General features: G+C 44.4%; 1 protein-coding gene, 1 long non-coding RNA gene and 1 other non-coding gene across 8 annotated transcripts in view; 1 reads left to right on the top strand and 2 right to left on the bottom strand.

Moving 5' to 3' along the window:
• LOC110283694 overlaps positions 1-17,258 on the top strand; it is a 52,630-nt gene that overhangs the window by 612 nt on the left and 34,760 nt on the right. The gene's annotated exons all lie outside the window — the stretch shown is intronic.
• Positions 1,396-1,500, bottom strand: LOC115029824. The gene has a single exon (XR_003835381.1). It is a non-coding gene; the product is annotated as a U6 spliceosomal RNA (small nuclear RNA).
• Positions 5,451-17,258, bottom strand: part of Plekhh2 (pleckstrin homology, MyTH4 and FERM domain containing H2) — a 108,544-nt gene continuing 96,736 nt past the window's right edge. For all 6 annotated transcript variants that reach the window (XM_029471537.1, XM_021149120.2, XM_021149116.2 and 3 more), the window contains 5 exons: positions 15,275-15,420; positions 14,420-14,549; positions 10,851-10,937; positions 9,013-9,147; positions 5,451-7,669 (listed from right to left, as the gene is read on the bottom strand). In XM_029471537.1, the coding sequence (XP_029327397.1) occupies positions 7,484-7,669; positions 9,013-9,147; positions 10,851-10,937; positions 14,420-14,549; positions 15,275-15,420 (684 nt within the window). In that variant the 3' untranslated portion in view covers positions 5,451-7,483. The remainder of the gene's footprint in view (positions 7,670-9,012; positions 9,148-10,850; positions 10,938-14,419; positions 14,550-15,274; positions 15,421-17,258) is intronic.

The following is a 17,258-nucleotide window of genomic DNA, read 5'->3' as shown; positions in this document are numbered from 1 at the left end:
TGCCCAGCTTTGTCCAGTTTTCTGAACATTTGGATGTATGGTGTTTTATGAAGCAGTGGATGATTTATTAATAAGTCAATGAAGCATGTGTTCTCCTACATACTTAATTTGCTTTATGCAGGAGGGCTTATATTTGTTTGAACTTTGTGGGCTCTTTATACATAGGCAAGAATCCCCACAAACTTATATAGACTATTTCTATGTACAAGGAAGGCTCTGGGCAATACAGAGTAAGACATGAGATACAAACCCTTTTTAAAATAGATGGACACAGCTAATTGTAATCATAAGCTAGGGAAAGCAAACTGTTGTAGGAAAGGTACAAAGTGACCACAGCTGAAGCAGTTGACAAAACATTCATGACAGGCTTGCTATTTGACCTGTTCTGAATGTTGAATAGACCCAGGTCCCAGATATCTGAATGTCTGAAGGGAATTCTCTCCAAGCCTTTGGGTTCAGTTTCTATGGTGTGACGTTTAAGAACATTGGGGTTTGGAATAAGATGTGCTGAGATTCAGTTCCTAGCATGCAGAAGGTTGAATCCAAGGTCTCCTGCAAGCCAGACAGGTGCCTTACACCACGAGTTACCACCTCAGCCCTATTGGCAGATTTGAATGTAGAGACAGAAGGAGTATATTCCTGGAAATGAAGCAAAGTGTTTGTAAAAGAAGAACATCCACTTCAGATGGAGTCTTTGGGAACAAACTCTCCTCAATACTGTGGTGGTAGGAAAGAGTCTGGTCAGAAGGGCTGAGGCGAAAGTGTTCAGTGGAGGAAGGACGTTTTCAAAGACAGCCAAACACTCCTCACTCATTGCCCTCTGTGCTCTGGCGCTAGCCAGCCTGTGGCCTGTGAACTCCTGTTACTGTAATGACTTGGGATTCTGGGTTTATAATCTCTTCCCGGGTTTAGCATGCTGTTTAGGAAGTCAGGTAGGTATTAACAACCATTGTGATAACAGTTGCGGTGGCTAATGTCATTTCCTAAGCACAACTTGCCAGGTACCTCTTCAAGGCTGTAATTGTTTTGGTTAACCAGGAGAGACGGTTGGAGGAGGGAGTTTGGTAAATGGGAAAGATCGAGGGCAGTGCTTCTCAACCTGTGGGTCGTGACTCCTGTGGGAAGTCAAACGGCCCTTTCACAGGAGTCACATGTCATATATCCTGCATACCAGACATTCACATCATGGTTCATAACAGATGCAAAGTCAGTTATGAAGTAGCAACAAAATAATTTTTTCCATTTATTCACTTTACATCCAGATCCCAGCTGCCCCTCTCCTCTCAGTGCCCCCCCCCAATTCCTCCATCCTTCCCTTTCTCTTCTGGATACAGGGAGGCCCCCTTGGGTACCAGACCACCCTGGTGCATCAAGTCACTGCAGGACTGGACACAGAAAAATATGGAATGTTTCACGAAGTTTCACATCATCCTTGTGCATGGGCCATGCTAATCTTCCCTGTATCATTCGTATTTTAGGATATGCACCCCTGAAGCAAGCATGCGATGAAATAATTTTATGTAGGGGTCACCACAACATAAGGAGCTGTATTAAAGGGGGGCACGGAACAGGAAGGTTGAGAACCACTGATCAAGGGTTATCTGTCTGAGCCCTGATCATCTGCATGAACTCAAGGTGGACTCAGTTGATCTGATTGGGCAGCTGAGTTTTGTCTTCCTCCTTTAATTGCACTGAGGTTTCGTAGTTGAACAAAGAAGGTGACCTTTCTTCCTGTACAGAGGGAAATCATTCTTTAGTGCAATGCCATGTTAGTTCCTTTCAGTTAGGATAAAACTCCAAAACCAAGGTAACTTAGAGAAGAGATAGTTTATTTTGGCTAACAGTTCTAGAGGGTTAGAGTCCAGTGGGGGCAGGGCATGGGAAGAAGCAACAGTTGAGGGAGCAGGAACAGAGAGCTAAGAGCTTACACACCTCACACCACAGAGCAGAGAGAGTAAACTACAGGGGTTGGAGTCTTTAAACTCTCCAAACCTGTTCCGGGTGGTAATCTTCCTTCACCAAGGCTGGACCTATGAAACCTCTCCAAACAATGAAGTTTGCCTACGGGGCACCAAGTGCTTAAATGCCGAGACTATGGAGGACATCCAATAACAAAGTGTGCTGGTTAGATTTGTGCCATCTTGACAGAAGCTAGGACCATCTGTTAGGAGGAAACCTTACTCGTAGGACTCTCTTCATCAGATAAGCCCATGGGCACATCTGTGGGTGCATTTGTATTGATTAATAATTGATTTGAGAGAACCCAGACAATTATGGGCAGTGCCATCCCTGGGCTGGTGGTCCTGGGCAGTATAACAAAATAAGCTGAGCAAGCCATGAGGAGCAAGCCAGTAAGCAGCATCCCTCCATGGCCTCTGCATCAGCTCCTGCCTTCAGGTTCCTGCTGTGCTTGAGTTCCTGCCCTGACTTCTGTCAGTGATGGACAGTGATTGGACACATAATCCAAATTAACCCTTTCCTCCCCCAAGTTGTTCTTTTGCTCATGGTCTTTGTCACAGTCATAAAGCAAAGTGGGACGTAAAGATTTGAGCCCGCTTCTGCATCACTTCAAGAAGGCTCAAGGATTTTAAAGTTGGTGGTGGCAGAGGAACACGTTTTATACTGCCTACTGCAGTACATATAGGTGCATGTGGGAACTGTTTGGAGAGTTATGTATTGTCCAGAAGGATAGAAGGGGCCTGAGGAGCTGAGGCAGTAGCACACATTAGGCAGGTAGGCTGGAGTGCTGGGAAGGATCATGCAGTCTGGGTTTGCCTGTGTTGGTTATAAGAAGCCAAATAAGATTTTAAAACAGGCATGCCTTGACTCGTCCTGTGTTTCAGTGAGATAATTTTTTGCAGCTGTGTGGAGGATTTTTTGGAGGAACCTAGACCATATGGAGACTATTAACACCAGCAGCCAGGAAAGTGACAGAGCTCTTATGTCTCCTTTGTTTTCAGTGTTATACAAACTTCTTGCAGGAAAAACTGGTATACAGGAAACACACACACACACACACACACACACACACACANANAGAGAGAGAGAGAGAGAGAGAGAGAGAGAGAGAGAGAGAACAGGGACTGTGGGTTCACTGGTAGAATTCTTCTCTAGTATGTGAAAAGTCTTGTGTTGAGTCCTTAGCACTCAAAAAGAGAAAGAACAAGAGTGTGGAAGAAGAAGACTGGTGAAGTAAATTTACCCAGAAGAAATAAACATTCAACGTATCAATACCTTATACCTAATTATTTTTCTTGGAGTTAAGACTGTACTGTGGTAAAAGTCCGAATTTGAAGCAAGTATTTCCACCAACAGTTACAAATTCATCGTCAGAGGACTTGCTGGCCGCACGCTCTTCCACCATGAGATGTGTTGCCATCCTTTCTTTCGGCATCCATTCGATGCTGAGCTGACTCGGCGCAAGCATGAACTGTGAACTGGGTTAATCAGAACCCTTCCCTGGAATTCTTCAAATTATGATCTGAAAAAGCAGGCTATTCCATCCTGGAGAAAATTACCATATGTTCTGCTAAATCTTCGTGCTAAAGAGCACGAAGCATACACACTCATGTGAACAGGAAGTCCTGGTCCAAGGTCCCCTGGGTCTTCCCAAGGTCCTTCTGTGACTTTGTTTAGTTACTTGAGGGATCCGAGTATCTTTGTAATGGAATTGGGAAAGGCATGTTTTCTCATTGTTTTCTGGATGAGTTAAAGTCTAATTTTAGAAATTTACCCCAAACTATCTAATGTAGTTACTACAGCGTAAGTAACTACAGGTCTTGGGAAAGCAGAAAAGTCAACACTTCTCTTGGGTAGCAGATGGATGGGAGATTCTGTTAGCCAGCTGTTGATAGCACGGAGGGAGAGAGCCAGGTTTTAGGGGGCATTGTGAGTTTGAGAGGACCTGGGTGATCCACCAGGGACCACTGGATAAGGTTAGACTAGGAGACATGGCTGATGGCAGCCACCTACTCCCTACACGGAGCACCATTGCCACGTTCTACTTAGGGAAATACATCTGGCAAACATTCCACAGTCTGGAGCAAGCGCCATCTCACCTCATGCCAGCTTCAGGCCCTGGCCTATCACCTCCTGGATGGCCTACAACACCTTGGTACCATTTGAAAATTTGGACACATTTCATGTCAACCTAAATATCTACGTGTGAACTCAGCTTAATCTGAAGTTTAAAATTGATAAAAAGGTTTCTATTCTGGATGTAAATCTCTGTCTTCTTTTAGGAAAAAGGGATCTAAGAGCAAACGGAGCTTCTGTACCAACTAGGAGCCTAGGAGTATCTCCACATGCCCTGCCTAGGCCTCACCGCACTGGGCCCCACATGCCCTGCCTAGGCCTCACCGCACTGGGCCCCACATGCCCTGCCTAGGCCTCACCGCACTGGGCCCCACAGAAATCAGCCTAAGGCAGGGGCAAGTGCAGGTTCTACAGCAGCGGGGTGACAGCATATGGGGGGACTGGCATCCCGGGGACACTTGAAAGCCTTTACTGCAAAGCTCTTCACAATTATGTTGCCGTTTGATTAACAGTTAAAGGTGAATTGTTCTAGGAACCTGGTCACTATATTTTTCTCTATGGAAAAAAAAAAAGTCAAACAATTGACTCAGAAACACATTTTTTGGGACAAAGTCTCCTTGTAAGTTGTGGTGATGTCTCTTGTAAATTGAGTTACAATTCACTTGTAAGGAATGGCAGTATTTCACTATTAGGAAACACAAATGCATGTGTGCACACATACACATAGACTATAGAACACTTTAAATCAATTTTTAGAACACTCACTTAAACAAAATAAGCTCTCTTAAGGGGTTTATTATGAAATCATGGGAAAACATACATTTCTATTTGCCTCTCTACATAGTCTATGCGTCTCCAAACGCACAGGTACGAAAATTACAGTTTGCCTAAGCAGCCTCCTTTGAGGTGACTGGAGCAGAGTCACACTGAAGACGCAGAATGAAGGCACCAGGGGGCAGTGACTGCCACTTTCCCCACAGCACACCGCAGCTGCGACGATGAAACCGTGAGGCATTTTTGAAGATTATTCAAAAGATCATGTTCAAAACGGAACTGGAAAATCATTTATTGTAACTGAGAGGGGAGAAAAGGGTAGTTGAGAAAAATTACAATGAAACATGAAACATTATTCTCTTGTAGTCAATCATAATAATACACTTGCATTAAAAAGTGGCTATGGAAGGAATTTCCCAGGAGATCAAATTTTCACATCACTGATTGTACACAACTGACTTCTTTCCGTCAAAATATTTTATTTCTGCTCTGTAAAAAACAAGGACAAAGCCTAAGGCACTGTAGTTGAAGGGGAGCACTCACCACTTTTGCTTTGTTTTCGAGACAGGGTTTCTCTGTGTAGCCCTGTGTCTCACTCTGTGTAGCCCTGGAACTCACTCTGTAGATGAGGCTGGCCTCGAACTCAGAAATCTGCCTGCTTCTGCCTCCCGAGTGCTGGGATTAAAGGCGTGCGCCACCACGCCCCGCCTGAGGACTCACTACTTCTAAATCTCAAGATATGGCAGATGGAACTGCTTACCAGCTGGTGAAGGAGCTGCTGGGTGAGAGCAAAGTTCGCACCTGTAAGTCAGAGCTTTGCCCCAGCCTCTGCCTCACCCACTAATGATTAGTAAATGGTCTTATGGGCACACAAAAACACTACTTTATCCCACCCTGAAAGTCACCCCAAATTGTTAATCATTTGTTCTTAAAAACGAATCTGTTCATTCAGGGAGCGGTTGTGGTTTAAAAGACAGAAGGGTGAACGGCCACTTGAAGGCCTTTTCTATGGGGCCTGAAAAATACCTTTGTCATTACCAAGGCAGTACAGTATGGCTGGAGCAACATGCTTCCTGGCTTTGCTCCTAAGGGCAGAGCGTGTTTAAAAGGCTTAGTGTGAGAACGGGACACTGCCACAGCAAAGACAACGACACAGGGACTCTGCCAACAATTTCATTGGGCACCTAGCACTCTCTCAAATCAGTTTAAAGCATACAGCACAACAGTGATAAATATATGCCTAAAAATAAATACAAGTATTCTACACATAAATAAAATTAGGTAGACTTGTGGTTAAACATAATTATAATAGAATTTTCATATCTTATCACAGTTTCACGTTATCAGGAATACTAATTACATCGCCTTGACACAGTTTGAAATGTATTGGCCACTGACGTAGCTGTTAGGATTTAACCATGAAATGCTCCCAGAGGCTCATGTGTCCAACGCTCGGACCGCAGATGGTGTGCTAGTTTTGAAAGGTGGTAGGCATTTTGAGAGTTGGAACTTAGAGGAAGTAAGTCACTGGTGACATGCTTTTGAAGTTGCTCCTGTCTCGGGTCCCTTCCTTGTTCTCTGCTTCCTCTCTACCACGAGTTGAAGAAACCTCTCATGCCACATGTCCCTGCCACCAACTGCACAGGGCCAAGCTACCAGGGACAGACCTCTCTGAAACAGCCGAAACAATCATGTCTCGCTTAGGCTGTTTTTGCCAAGCATTCTGCCACGGCCGTGGGATAACTAGGATATCCCTAGACAAGCTCAACTCAAAATGTACTGACTTTGGCTGAAGTTTTCTCTATTAGAATTTACTTTGGAATCCATTTTTAATTAGAGAATTAGAAAAGACCGTGTGAAGGACAAGGCTTTAAGGGCCATCTTTGTTTCCAAAGACACCACAACAAAGCAAGGTCAAGCTGAGCTAGCATTAAACACACTTGTGAATGTGGGGCACTGTTCCAATGATCTTAGGCTATGCTGACAGGCAGGGCTGCCTGGACTCCATACCTTATTTTAAATGACACACTCCACATCTGCAGAGGTGGCAGGATACATACAAACTTCCAAACCCCCGGCCAAGGCGGCTCTGATTGGTGGCCTGTCATCTCATGGAATGAGGCCCAGCCTCAGACAATTCATTGCGCTTGCTCTAAGAGTTTGCCCTCTGCCTATGTTCCCACAGCTGAGTCCTACACGGAACCTCACTCCTTCCTAAAGATGGCTTCATTAGCATTACGGCACATTTGATTACAATCCTTGCATTCTTTGGCAGTGAGCTTTTCCAGACAGTCATCTAGTTTACCAAGTGAGAGTTTGGAATCCCCCTTTTAAAAGATTGCCAGGATATCTAAAAGCAAACTGGGAAGACTTAAAGATTGCCAGGATATTTAAAAGCAAACTGGGAAGCCTTATTGCACAATCTCTGATGGCCAAGAAGGGGCGGGAGGGGGGCGGGGGGAGACAAATTCTAACCTACTTTGTCTAAGACACAATGAAGGTGTGGACACGGTTTGTGTTTATTGTTATGTAAATATTAAGAGTCAGATAAGAGAGTAGCCCATTACTGCTAACGTCTGGAGAGCTGATGTGTGCATGCTCCATGTTGGCCGGGTGCAAACACTTGCAGCGGGTGCAGCCACGTGGTGGAGGAGTGAAGGTCCAGGCTCAGGAGTCAGAGTAAGGTAGGGCCTTTGGTAGGTCTGCTGTTGGACAGAGCGGGCTGGTTGCCCACGAGCCTGGCTTGGGGCGCCTGGGTCCTGGGTGAGAGCAGCGCTGGGGCAGAGAGGTGGTGAACCGTTGTCTTCTGCTGGTGGAAGTTGTTGATGTAACTGGCGATCAGAAGGGTGATTTCAAGAATCTGAAAGAAAAAGAAAAGGAGAAAAACCACGGGGTCAGGCTCTGGAGAAGTTCTCTGCCCTGTCTGTGGGGGATCTCATTTGCATTTGGCCAGTCTAGCCTTTCTATCTAGGACAGAGGTTCTCAACCCGGGGGTCCTGACTCCTTTGAGGGGGTCCCATGCCAAATATCCTGCATATCAGATACTGCGTATCATCTCCTGCATAACAGTAGCAATATTACAGTTACGAAGTGGAAAGGAAATAATTTTGTAACCGGAAGTCACCATAACATGGGGAGCTGTGTTAAAGGATTGCAGCATTAGGAAGGCTGAGAAGCACTGCTCTAGATCAAACAAAGGTTTAAAGAGCCTGGCACCATGAAGGCACCATGACATTCTCCTGCTACTCCAGATGGCAGCAGGAGTGACTCCCAAAGTCCAGTCAAGCTTAGTGACAACAGTAGGAAATGTGACGCTTGTCTAAGAGAGATACATTGTCGTATGCATTCTGTTAAAATGAAGACAGTGAAGGTAGTGTGGCCTTTTGCACTCTGTGGTTAACTGCTCTCACGTTAAAGCACAGACCTCGCTAGCAGAGAGATCTACCATAAAAACGGACAAACAGGGCTTGAGAAATGGCTCAGCGGGTAGAGGTCCTTGCGCAGATCCTGATAATTAGGCTCGGATCCCTAGGACCCAGCTGGGGGTGGAAGGAGAAGCCACGCTGCTCCCCCAAGTCGTCCTTCCTTATGTGTGCTGTGGCGTGCGCGCACACACACACACACACACACACACACACACACACACACACACACATAACATAAATAAATGCCATACAAATATTTTTTAAAGTTGAAAGTTCTAGGAAAAGCAGTTTCTTCTCCCTTTTTACTAAAATGAGATTTTTTGCTTTTCTTTTTTTCTAACTAGGTTTGAATCCCAGGACTCCCCCACTGAGCTCCCCTCAGAGCTAAATGACATTTTAGGATGCAGCCTTTTAAACCGCTGCTTTAGAGACATTGAAACTACAGTGTGTTACATATAGCAAAGGCACAAGGACATCTTAGCTCTACAACTCTGCTATACAGTGATGAGTTGCTAAAACAAATAACTCCAAGTAGATAAGCCACAGGACCCACTCCACTCTTCATCTATGCCCTTTTGAGACAGGGACCTAAAGCCACCTCAGTGCCCTGAACCCCACCCCTCCCAATCTCACTCCTGAAGACGGTAGCAACCACTGCTCTTGGAACTTCCTGTCACCAGGTGTTGGCCCACTTGGAAAATTTCACTTCACTAATTTTGTTTTGTCTTGTTTTGAGACAGGTTCTTTCTGTGTCCCTGGCAGAAAGGGTTCTACTCACCTTGTGTTTTGCCATAGCAAAAAGTAACTTCTCTGTTGGCCGGTCTTTTGACTGTGTACTAACGACTACCATGAAATCCTCTTGATAGCCCCCAAAGGTCATCAGACCCTTGTACATATAGCTGACCACTAATTTCTTCAAAGAGAAGGAAAAAGGAACTGTTAGGTTCTGATCACACTAAAAAAGATGACGGACGCAGGCAGATACAGGCACATTACAGCAACTGTCAACATAATTTTTCTAAGATCAAGTCTATTTCGATTAATGTAAATAATAGTCTTGTTAAGTTAATTTAGGGATCGTCAACCTATACCATCAAGCATTCATTTGACCCCGAGAAACCAAATTAGAACACCTATCAACATCTATAGTCACAGCACCCAGTAGAAGATCATTGTTAATATGTTTTTATATATTCAACTTAAATCTCGCTATAAGGTTGATCCATATAAAACCGATCAATTTAAGGCCCAAACGATCAAACGCTACGTTGACAGACCCACGTTTCCCCTGCTAGGCAGACTTTGATACAAACAGAAACAGCGTCATTCACGCTGCCCAGCACTGTGCTTCAAAACTCTCCCAGACCATCATCCTGGGCAACAGACGAACATGGACCACCATCTTACACAGTTGCCCAGCTGCTCGAGAGCTAAACCATTCTGTTAGTGTCTTAAGTAATGTGGTGTGTGCGTGTGCGTGTGTGCACACATGTGCCTGTGTGCAACAACAATAGAAGAAAAAGAGGCCAGAGGCCATGAGTTTGAGTGAGAAATTGGTGGTGAGGGTCCATGGGAGGGGTCAGAAGGAGGAAAGGGGAATAGGATCTAATTATATTTTCATTTCAAAAATAAAATAAAAACAAGAATATTTGAGTGCTCTTTGACTGTTGCAGGGTAAAGAGCTCCCATACTATCTTTAACGCTGCAGTGACCGCCACGGCCCCCCGCCCCCTGCCACCAGCCTGGGGTGCAGGTCAGTGGGGGAGCAAAACCTGAGGCCCCAGTAAACAAGAGTCACCATATCCCATGAAACACAATAGAAAACGATGACCTCACATAAACAAACGCACACAGGAGGAACAGGTGATTTTCTTCTTCTTTTTTTTTTTTTTTTTCTATTTTGAAAAATTGAGACAGGATTTTACAATGTAGCCCCAACTAGCCTTGAACTTGCGACCCTCCTGTCTTAGTGTCTTCAGCTTGGGAACTACCAGCATGTGCCACACTGTCCAGCTTGAGGTCCTTTTAAATAATGTACTCTAAGTTCTAGTAGCTATGTAACCTTGATGTGAGTGGAATTGGTGACTTTACTGAGAACTAGAAAATATTAAGATACGGAAACTTAAGTGAAACTGAAAATTTAAACTTTGACAAGTGAAGTTTCTACTCTGTAATAACTTAAACATTCCTATTTTATACAGAAAAAAAAAAACCTGTAGGGGGCCAGTTATATGGCTCAAAGGATACAGGTGCTTGCTGCCAAGGCTGGCCACCTGAGTTCGATCCTTGGGACCCACACAGTAGAACTGACTCCAGTAAGTTGTCCTCTGGCCTCCCCCTGAATTTACTACACACACACACCCCAGAATGATGATTGTAACTTAATCTTAGCATCTTAATATTTTTCTATATTCAGCACGGCCTGTCTCATACTGTTTTGAAACTCTGGACTGTAACATAGTTTTATTTGTAAAGTCACTTTATTAGAGAGTATTAGGGAAAATATTTTCTAAGCTCAGGAAAATCAGAAGATAGCCGTTCAGAATAGCATTACTTTACTGTACCCTGAGCAGTGGAAATCAAAGATTCAATTACAGAAGCCAGGTTTGATCTTACCATGGAGGTGTATTCTAGGATGCTCAACCCATTTTCATGGACAGCCAGCCACACGGAATTATCGCCAAGTGATGATGGTGCTATTGGCTACGGAGAAGTGAAAATATTCTGTATTATACATGCAAAATTATAGCTGTATTTTTTAGTCTAAATGCATGCAAGATCTGCCAGTTTTAAACTCAGCAAAAATACTGAACATCTATGTGGGAGGCAAGGGCAGTGGGGCGGGGCACACTGAAGGCCACAGAAATTCATTCCTTTCAGGCCAGCTGGCTTGCGGGCTCCCATCTTTATTTAGTAATGTGTGCATTCAGACAAATGTCTTGTATCACGGGGACTCAGCTTTCTCATCTTTCACACAAGAACACTAATTTTTACATCTTCTTTTTGTTTCACAAACTACACAGCTGTCAACAGTTTTGACGGTCTTTGTGATGACCGCATTCGTAAAGAAACACAGCAGCAGATTTCTAAGGTGCTGGCGCTAGGAGCGTGAAGGAATGTGGTGACACATGCACACTTTTCCTGATAGTCAATGTCTAACAGAAACAGAATAAAGAGGAAAGAAGAAAATTGCGTGTAAACTGGAATTTCTATACAACTTTTATGACCAAAACAATAACATTTTATTAATTAAAAAAGTCTCCCATGAGAAAAACCTAGTCAAAATCCAAACATGTTTTTGACCATTTTTACAGTGATTGTTTTATTTGATTAACAACTGAAATTGTAACAAAAACTTAGCTACTTCTATTAGAGAAGAGTGTGGGGGGGTGCTGGATTTTATGTTGTATATAATAAATCTTAAGTATGAAGATTCAGTAAATCTCAACTATAGGGTTACCAATGCCTCTACTGAGGGTGGTTTCAAACAGTCTCGGGCATCAGAAAGAGGTGCAGATGTAGCTTGGTGGGGTGCACTCCTCTAGACTATACAAGGCCCTGGCTCAATCTCCGGCACCATAGAACAAAAGGCCAGTGGTGTATAGTATTGGAGGACTGTGTTTTCTTCTTGATTAAGCCCCACTGACAGATGGATAAACAAAGCGTGGTGCGTGGTGTGGGCGTGTGAGGGAATATTATCCAGTCCTTGAAAAGAAAGAAAAATTTGATCCATGCTGCATCACAGATATATCCTGAAGGCATCACCTAACTACAAAATAACATGTGGTCTGAGGTTCCTGGAGTAGACAAATTCATAGAAACGGAAGGGTGCCCTCCAGGGTGGCGAGCAGGAGTGCATGGAAAGTCAAATATTTAATGGGCATAGAGTGTTAGGTTGGAAGACAAAAAGCTTCCAGAGGCAGGTGGTGGTGCACACCTTTGATCCCAGCACTGGGGAGGCAGAGGCAGGTGGATCTCTGAGTGAGAGCCCAGCCTGGTCTACAGGGTGAGTTTCAGGCCAGCCTGGTTTACAGAGGTAGGACAGCTGTGATGCAGTGAGATGGACTTAATGCTGGAGTGCCATCCTTTTAAAACTGCTGTATTGGTAGATTATGTGTCATGTGTATTTTCCCCACAATTATGAGAAATGGGGGAGGGGCACCATGAAGCCAACAAGGGAAACGCCTCCTTGTTCTAAAGACAGACAAACGCTGGTCCTATAACATCAAACACAGCGTCATAGCTAATGATGGCCCAGGAAAGAGCATAGTGTGAGCGTTTGTGTGTGCATGTGTGTGTGAGTGTGTGTGTGTATGTATGTGTGAGTGTGTGCATGTGGTGTATGTATGTGTGAGTGTGTGTATGTGTGTGCATGCATGAGTATGTGTGCATGTGTGTATGAGTGTGTGTGCATGTGTGTGTATGTGTGTGTTTGAGTGTGTGTGCACATGTGTGTATGTGTGTGTGAGTGTGTGTGAGTGTATGTATGTGTACATGTGTGCGTGTATATGTGTGTTTGTGAGTGTGAGTGTGTGTGCATCTGTGTGTATGTGTGTATGTGTGAGTGTGTTTGCATGTGAGTGTATGTGTGTGAGTGTGTATGCATGTGGGTGTGTGCATGTGTATGTGTGTATGAGTATGTGTGCATGAGTGTGTGTTTGAGTGTGTGTGTGCATGTGCAAGTTAGCAGCACTTTCCATGCTGAAGTTGGGGGTAAAATTCATTGTGAAACAGTCCACATTTCAAGTCTATATATTAATTACCCATCTGTTTTTAGACATGGTCTCATTATAATACCTTGGCAGTCTCTTATTACTAGTCTCAATTACTCCTGCATCAGGCTCTTGAGTAGCTGGGACTAAGGAGTGTGTACCACTATGCTAGGCTTATTCTTTATGTTGAAAAGTAAGAATAAGAAGCCCCTTGAAGTTGGGCAGTGGTGGCACACACCTTTAATCCCAGCACTCGGGAGGCAGAGGCAGGCGGATTTCTGAGTTCGAGGCCAGCCTGGTCTTCAGAGTGAGTTCCAGGACAGCCAGGACTGCACAGAAAAACCCTGTCTTGAAAAATGAAAAAAAAAAAAAAAAAAAAAAAAGAAGCCCCTTGAGTTCCTTGCAGATATACTGTATAGATGTCATGATCCTAACAGGTATTGTTTTTCTGATGCATGGCTTCTAGTTCCAGTAGCAAAAGTAATTTCTACCCTTAACGACCAGTGACAAGATTCCTGGGACCTGACTTTTCTAGCCTACACTGTTCATTAAAAGATGAGAAAACCTAGATCCGTTAATTTGATCAATCTGTCCAGCATAGCCTGGCTCTTTAGCAAGCATTTATTAAGTGATAATGCCTTCTAAACCCTGGTGGTGGTCACCAGGGGAGGATGCTGGGCTCACTCTCCGAGTGCGCATGCACTAATGAGGAAGACAGAATACAAGACAAGATGGATGCATCTTTAGAGCAAAAGAGTTCCAAGTGGCGTCATTTAAGGGGAAGAAAAAGAAGTACAAGGCACAGTTTGGGGCTGGTGGTATGGCTCCAGGGGACCTGGCTTCAATGCCCAGCACCAGATTGAAAACCAAAATGCTCCCAAAAGAAAAAGGCATATGCCTTCCCTCGGGGCACTGGCCGGCCAACTCCCCGGCAGGGCTGTCTCCTGCCCAGTGTTTCTACAGCACTCCTCTGGTCTCTTCAAAGGGTGCTTCCCACACAGGGCCTTCTTTACAGGCCTGTTGCGACATTGGGCTATGCTGAGAATTGCCCTGAAGAGTCTGGTACAGCACTCTACAAACCTTGTGCTTTATGGGGCCCTGGGGCTTATCTCAATGGTTGCCAAACGGGACTCAGGAAACACTCATTAAGAAATTAGGTCAACGAGCGAGCGACACGGTTAGTGACTGGGGACGAGTGAGGGGACTGGAAGGGGGTTCGGCGAGCTCTCCTGATGGACTGGCCTATGATTCCCAAAGTGGTTCAGTGTGGGGGTGGGTTGGGGCGGGAGGATGAGGTGAGGAGGAGAAGAGGAAGGGGCCTTCTCCATTACGCAGCATTCCTCTATGCTTAAATTGCTGAGAATCCCCTCATTTTTTAAAATGAAACTGAATATGGTGTATCAGGGTAAATGTGTCCAGATGTGCCCATGGGGTGTTTATTATGAGTCGAGTCTTCTTCCCATTCTTTCTTACTTTTGCAAAGAACAACTTGGCGCCAAAGAATGGCCACTTCCTGGCTACTGTCAAGTAAATGCGAATGCAGTCAGCCGCACTGTGTCCCCGGAGGGCCATCCATTTGGTTGAGAGTCGCTGGTAGAGCTGCCTAAAAAGAAAAAAATCAGACAAAAACAAGACACAAAAGCAAAACCGTGAGTAGAGCCTCCCAAAGCGCTGCTCAGCCTCATCCGCAGCCCCCTTTGACCCCCCACCTTTCTGAAAAGCTTTCCCCCAATTCTCTGGAGACGCTGAAGTGCCCAACACAACCTAGCATGGAAATCTTTATCACCTACATGGCTAACAGCAGACCTCAGCATGAGTCAGGGGGCCAGGTCATTTTTCCAGAGAATATTTCCATTTCTCAAACTCCAACACTAGTCATGGTGCCCAAATGGTACAGTTTGGAGGAATGTTGATTGCAGTTATCCTCAGACTGAACCCAGGGCCAGCTACCTCCATTGTATAGCTAAAACCTTCTTTCTGGCCAGAATTAATCCAGCATTGAGAACAGACAAAACGACAGTCTAAGTTTGGTCATTTTTACTTAGAAAGTTGTTTCAAACCTGTCACTTCAGCATGGTGGAGAGAAAAGCTGAAGGATCAGGAGTTTAAGGTCATTTTCAGCTCATACCAAGTTTGAGGCTAGCCTGGGCTACATGAGACTTCCTCAAAAAAAAAAAACCCACGTAAATTTATTTATGTCCCCATAAAATATGTAAAACCTCTTGCAATACATTGGAATTAAATGTTCTAAGAAAGGATCCATACAGGAAATTTTACTAAATTCCTAGCGCAACTCCACCCCTGTACAAAGCCCAGGCACCCCCTTACCTTAGCTGCTCCTCAGAGCACCCTTCTCGGTACCTTTTCGGGTAAAATCTCTCTATGACTTGTTTGAGGGTTTGATTTGCCTTGCACTGGTTAGTCACAGGCCCCGCTGGAGTTGAGAAAGGTCTTTCAAAATCTCCAATATCCACCTGGAAGTTCCCAGGAAGAAAACACAGAGCAAGAACAGCTTTCAGAAAGAAAATCACTTTTGGTCTTTTGAGACATCCTTTGTGTATGTAAACCACAAACCTATGTGTCATGACTGTACTAAAATACAACTCTATGTGTCATGATTGTGTGACGATAAAATTTATAATCATGTATATGAGCTGTTGTTTTAAATATAAATTTGACTTGAAATCTAACTTAGGAGGGATTCTGTGACAAGCAGTTCAGCCCCATTTCCATTCGAAACTCCTGTCCTAGGCTTCTTTTCATGTTGCTGTGCGGGGACACCCTGGTGATGCCTTCTTAAGAGAGAAAGGCTTTATTTTGGCTCTCAGTTCCATTTTATAGTACAGATAGTAGGGAAGCCACAGTGGTCACATGACGTCCGTAATCAGGGACAGGGGGCAATGGATGAATAATTATTTCTTTTTGACTGTGGGTGGAGTGTGGCCAATCATGTGACCTGTGAGCCCCGTGAAGCCTTCTCTCCTAAAGACACTTTTATCAGCGTATCCTATGGCAGCAATAGAAAAGAAACTAAAAACCTCCTAGCAGTATTTGCTAAGAGAAAACAAACCTATTAGTGAGTCTAACACAGGAGGCAGGAGCTGAGGCAGAGGCCTTGCTGGGGTGCTGCTTACTGGCTTACTCCCCATGGCTTGCTCAGCATGGCTTCCTATAGAACCCAGGACCACAGCTCACGGATGGCACCACCCAAAATAGTCTTCCCCCATTGATCACTGATTTTGACAATGGCTTACAGCTGGGTCTTCTGGAGACATTTTCTCAACTGAGCTTCCCTCTTCTCTGATGACGCTACTTTGTGTCAAGTTGACCTAAAACTAGCCAGCACAGAGATCGACTCCAAGAACTCCTCCACTAAGCTACAGCATTGTGCTGGGAAGAAGGATCCGTGGGTAAAGGCACTTCTAGCCTTTACTGTCTATCACCTGGCCCCACGTGGAGGGAGGAGAGAGCCAAGCCCCGCAGACTGTCTCCCAACTCATTCACTCACTCAGTGTGTTATTTTTTTTAAAGCTGTGCAACATCATAAGACCGCCACAGAATCAAATCTGCAACAGAATAAATAATTCTGCATTGCTTAGCTTGTTTTAATTTATTTTATTTTTTAATTTTATGTATATGAGTACACTGTGGCTCTCTTCAGGCAGACCAGATCCCATCACAGATGGTTCTGAGCCACCATGTGGTCCGTGGGAATTGAACTCAGGACCTGTGGAAGAGCAGCCAAAGCTGCTAATCACTGAGCCATTTCTCCAGCCCCCCTTTATTATGTTTTAATCTTCAAAAAAAAATTCAGAGATGACTACAGGTAGCATTCTTTTTGCTGGCCAGGCTCTGCCCTTATGTGTACTCAATAAACCCATGTCCTTCCAAAAACAACAGCCCTCTGAGGAAAGATGGAAGTATTCCATTTTTCCTTATATACATTGTAATTTCTAGTGTTATTCATAGACTCCATGAGTTCTTGGTGTACGGTCTCAACTTTCTGACCCATTTCAAAAATGTCAACAATACATATCCTTAAGAGGTGGATTTAGGGCTGAGAGACAGCTTAGAATTTAAGAGCATGACCCCTAAATCGGCCAGCAGCGACTGTCTAGAAAGTAAGGGCCGGTTCCTTCCCTCCTTTTTTCCCATTTGTATCAAAAGAACACGGAGTACAGCAAGCAAGCTTTCAAGTACAGATGATTTAAAAGTATTCTAAAAGAAAAGCCAGTTACTAAGTGTCCATTCTTCCAAGAGCAGTGGGGAAAACTGCTCATGGGAAAGATTGTTAAGTAGGAGGGCCAGGCAC

This window comes from Mus caroli, chromosome 17 (genome assembly GCF_900094665.2).
Source record: "Mus caroli chromosome 17, CAROLI_EIJ_v1.1, whole genome shotgun sequence".
In the NCBI taxonomy this organism is placed as follows: Eukaryota; Metazoa; Chordata; class Mammalia; order Rodentia; family Muridae; genus Mus; species Mus caroli.
This window is presented reverse-complemented; position numbering and strand designations above follow the sequence as displayed.